This window comes from Lagenorhynchus albirostris, chromosome 7 (assembly GCF_949774975.1).
Source record: "Lagenorhynchus albirostris chromosome 7, mLagAlb1.1, whole genome shotgun sequence".
Classification (NCBI taxonomy): domain Eukaryota; kingdom Metazoa; phylum Chordata; class Mammalia; order Artiodactyla; family Delphinidae; genus Lagenorhynchus; species Lagenorhynchus albirostris.
The window spans coordinates 104,137,202-104,141,968 of record NC_083101.1 but is presented as its reverse complement, the minus strand read 5'-3'; the positions used below and the strand labels follow the sequence as shown (position 1 = coordinate 104,141,968).

At 41.8% G+C, this 4,767-nt stretch overlaps 1 protein-coding gene across 7 annotated transcripts in view; it reads left to right on the top strand.

The window, feature by feature from the left end:
* The first annotated feature begins 1,378 nt into the window (after nt 1–1,378).
* Nucleotides 1,379–4,767, top strand: part of CCDC25 (coiled-coil domain containing 25) — a 73,084-nt gene continuing 69,695 nt past the window's right edge. For all 7 annotated transcript variants that reach the window (XR_009541694.1, XR_009541693.1, XR_009541695.1 and 4 more), the window contains exon 1: nt 1,379–1,497. Coding sequence is in view for 4 of the 7 variants with exons in the window: in XM_060155753.1 (XP_060011736.1) it covers nt 1,470–1,497 (28 nt within the window). In the remaining 3 variants the exon portion in view is untranslated. The remainder of the gene's footprint in view (nt 1,498–4,767) is intronic.

Below are 4,767 nucleotides of genomic sequence, written 5' to 3'. Positions count from 1 at the left end.
CGTCCAGGGGCTGGCTCGGTGATTGGTTGTGCACTAGCGTTTGCCCCGCCTACCCGAAAGGCGGTCTCCAAGATTCTCCCGCCCTTGCAAGGCTAAAAGCTCTCTTCTCTCCGAAACCAAGTCTTCAAGAATCCCGTGAGGCGCGCCGGGCTCCATTCCGGAGGCCTTATCTAAGATGCATTCTGGGGATTGTAGTTTTTAGCAGAATAAAACTGAGGTTTTTATATTATTTTAAACTCCGGAACTCCAGGCACATTCTAAGGTCACTTAGTGTAAGATGTTTTTGTAAGGTAGCCTCTCTAAGATTTCGAGGCAGTTATTTTTCACATTTGAAGCTTTACTGTTAGTTTACCTTTTTTTTTTAACTAGTAATACGTTAGGTTTCCAGCTCATTTTTTCATTTTTCAAGTTAAATTAAAAAATCATTACAGTAACATCTATGCGCCAGGCATTCTTGCACATTTGATGTGTTTTACTTCATTTACTCTTCACCACAGTCTATGAGATATGTATCATCATTCCCATTTTACAGAGAATAAAACTGAGGGCCTGAAAACAATGACTATTTATAGGACAGAGCTAGGTTTTTCCTTTGCAAAGCCCAAAGATTCCTAAAGCACTTACTGATTATTAGCTACTGTTGTTATCTTTGTGTACCAGCTCCTGGTACAGTCTCTGGCACTTTCTTAGTTCTAAATAAATTTAGTTAAGTGATGCAGAATGAAGTCGGTCAGATGAAGTTAAGAGAAATAGTCAGGTCAAAACTAAGTGCTGTGGGAAATTCCCTTGAGTCAGATCATTCCCACTTTACATCTGGAAGATAACTGAGGTTCAGAGGTTTGCCCAGTCTTGCCCATTAACTTATTTAACCCTGGCAAAATAGCCTGTGAATTAGCAGCTCTATTCATCTTCATCTTACAGCTAAGGTTAAGTGCAGCACCAAATGTGCCCAGTAGGTGATGGACCTAGAATGAGAATAGTGGAGGAATTGGGGTTCACTCAAAATTTAATGAGCTCCTACTAAGTGCCAAGTACCGTAACTGGCTCAGTAAACGCCTAGCTGTGAAGAAGACAACAGGTTTCTACTTTCAGGCAGGCCAGATGCGGCTGAAAGGAGGCAGATAAGACCAAGAGCTAAGCCTCAAGATTTGACCGCTCACGGGGTGGAGGTTCTGAAAATAAAGTCAGTGAATGACATTTTTCTCTTAGAAAGACGGAGTTTCCCCGCAGTTTTCCAATCACCTATTGTCCTGGCTCCATCCTCTTTCCCCTCAATCCCCTAGTAAGCTGAGCTCTGAGCGCGCCGACACGGTAGCCCGCCAGCAGCCGCCGTTATGACACTGCCCGACGTCCGCCGGAAGTGCGCGGAGGAGTTCCGGGGAACGCGGCCTCCGCGCTTCCGGTATCTTGATCTTCCAGGGCTAAGTGCCGCTGCTCGGCGCTGGAGTCGCCGTGCCGCCGCCGGGATCATGGTGTTCTACTTCACTAGCAGCAGCGGTGAGTGGGCGCCGAGACCTCCCGGGTCCCTGCTCGACCGCGGGGCTCCGAAGCCGAAAAACCCCCAGGCCGCCGCTGAGCCTGGTCCTTGAGCGCCTCCTCGGCAGTGGGTGCCTCTTCCCGCGTCCTCATGGTCCCCCCACCGTGTCCGTCCCAGTCCACCCCGTGCGCCCCCTTGTCAGGGCCTGGGGGCGCGTAGAGGCACCATCCCCCTTGCTGTCTTTGCCTCCGGGAGTTGTTCTTTCCCCTCATTCAGAAAGACCTGTCGCTACCGGGAATTGGACAGTTTGTGGACTTCTTCGCACCCCTATCCCAAGTCTTCCCTTCCCCACCCACCCCCGTAACCTTTAATCTTGCTGCACCCTGGTAATTACTCGCGTAGAGAAAGAAAGGAGACATCTGCCAACAACTCTGCCTTACCGGAAGTGCGCCTTAGCCTTCTAGGAAAGGGTTATAGGGCCTGGATGTTACAGAAAGCCATAAAAAGACTCTGGAATAGCGATACAGCCACTCACTGGGCAGAGTTGATGTCCCAGATCTTGAAAAGTGACATGATAATGTTACTGATTTGTCTTTGGCAGGCAAGGAAGTTCCCAGGAAATACTGTCTTCATTTCTCTGCTTATGTTGTTCTCTTTGCCTACAGTCAATCCCCCAGTTAGCTGCTTCTCCCCCAGAGACAGCCCTCGCCAGTCATTTCCAGATGCCTTTCCCGCCTTGTCGCCACCCAGGATTGCTTAGATATAACTCTTCGGGGATCCCCTTAACACCCATGTATGCCTTTGGCATTGCATTTGTCATATGATATTAAACTCTGTCTGCTTGAGATAGAGTGTAAGCCCCTTGAGGGCAGGGAGAGGATCTCCTGGTTTCTCTAGTGTAGTGCCTGGCTCATAATAGTTACTCAATAAATACTTATTGAATAAATGAATGATATTTTTTGACTTCTAGCACACTCTATTCTGTTGCTACTGGCTCTGCCTACTTGTTAAAGGTGAGATTTAAGTGAAACTAGCTGCACAGTGTTTGTGTGGGTTTCAGTAGAGTGGTACTTGCTCTTTAGAGATGAGAACGTTGAAGCCCAGGGAAGTTCTAACTCACAGACCCCCTCCCCTGCTACTCCGTCATACTATCATATCTCATTTTTCTCAGTAGTTTAGGCTTCCACGGTGTGCCGTAAGCTATTCTCTGTCTCTATAGGCTTAATTTTGTCTTACCCATATTATTAAAATTACTAGAAACAGAATTCAAACTAGCCTGAAAAATCATTATAGGCCCCTAATAGCATTTCCATCCTCCCTCTGTCCTGTCCTGCCCCTCCAGATAACTGGAGTGTCTCTTCGTAGCCTCTCATGAGAGTCCCTGACAACATAGTTACCCGTACAAGTCCAGCAATGGAATGAAAACTATAGGCAGGCCATATAGGTACTAAATGTATTTTATGCTGGCTGCTTTGTTCTCCTTAAAGTGATTCTAAATTCCTTGAGTGCTAGTCATACACACGCAGGTGCCCTTAATAGAACAGAGTGCTTCAGTTGATTTGGGGATCATATTTTTCTCATTGGCTTCCATTGTAACATCAGAATTGCTTCCTGTCAGAAAAATATTTGGCCTCTAAGTCTAATAAATCTGCACTTGTGCAGCTTTTAAAATTGCAAAGTTAATGGAAAAATTATAACTTCCAGTAAGATAGTAGTAAAACTTTATATATCCTAGTACAGAAAACAACTTGAACATACAGAATCTTCAGGAAATGACTTCGTATAGATAGCCAAGCTTTTCAAGCAACTGATGGTTTACTGCAAAAAAACTTTTTAAAAAAATGGATTGAAAATCTCAATAGAAAGTTTTTGCCTTCCCTTTTAAAATTAGTATCTCTAACTAAAATCTGCTTAGTTTTATTCTTTCACACTCTCATAAGAGAATAATGAAACATTAGCCTTGCTATATTTCCAGTGTCAAATTTAAGCCCCTCTGATTTATGGACCCACAGATTACCTTCACATGGCTCATTAACTTCACTTGTACTTTTAGTACCTTTTACTAGCATCTGTCTCAAGATAGATTGTTCTGTAAATTATGAAATTATCACAGTGCCTCTAAAGTTGGCCTGGTTGCTACACCTGTATCAGGTATCTTCAAGATAACTAGCTCCCATACTAATCAACCTTAATATTTGGGTGAGAGTAACAAAAATACTAGAATAATTCAATTTACTTTTCCTTTATCCCTCTAACATGGATGGGAGCTTAATTCAGATTTCTTACTCAGCAGTCATGCTCCTTTTTAATTTTCTATTTTGACATAATTTCAGTATTTCAGAAAAGTTATAAGAATAGTAAAAGATTTCCTTTATAGCCTTTTCTCAGATTCCCCAAATTCTAACATTTTACCACATATACCTTATCTCCTTCTTTTCCCCTTTCTCTTTCTTTTTCCAGCTCCCCTCCCCACCCAACTCTCTCCCCACACTCACAGATTTTTTTTTTCTGAACCGTTTGTTAGTAAGTTGCACTTTACCCCTAAATATTTCAGGGTGTTTTTCCTAAAATCAGGGATATTCTCTTATCAGAAGACATTCTTCATTATCAAAATCAGGAAATTAACATTGCAGCAATACTAGTATGTAATCAGCAGCTTTTATTCAGTTTTTATCAATGTCCTAGTGGTGAATTTATAACAAAGGAAAATTACAAATCATTGTTGCTTTCCGCTGTCATTCATTACTCTTTAGCATCTTCTGATTTGGAGCATTGCTCAGTCTTTGTCTCTCACACTGACACTGTCAATTGAAGAATTACTTTGTAGAATGCCCCTCAGTTTGGGCTTGTAGCAGTTATGTTCTTAATCACCTCATTTTATAGGTCAACCATCCAAAGAACCATCTGTCATTCTCCTGGCTGTAATTTAGATAGCTTGTCGTGCAGAGACAGCTTTGTTTATTTCGATCATTTTAAAAAATTACGTTTGTTCTGATTACAAAAACCATCTATACATTTTATAAGCAAGTAGACAAGGTAACTGTTGTTAACAATTAAATATATATCCTTGCACAGTATAAAGAAAACTGGTACGTGTATTAAAAATATATATGTAAACATGTTTATGTATACACAGTTACTTATTTTTTACAAATTGAATATTACTATATATAGATACACAAAAATACTGTTCTGCTGTTTAATTTCTTCACCTATCCTTTCTTTTTAATGGGTACATGGTATTTTGTTTATGGATATTCTATAGTGTGTATAACCAGTCTTAACTAATG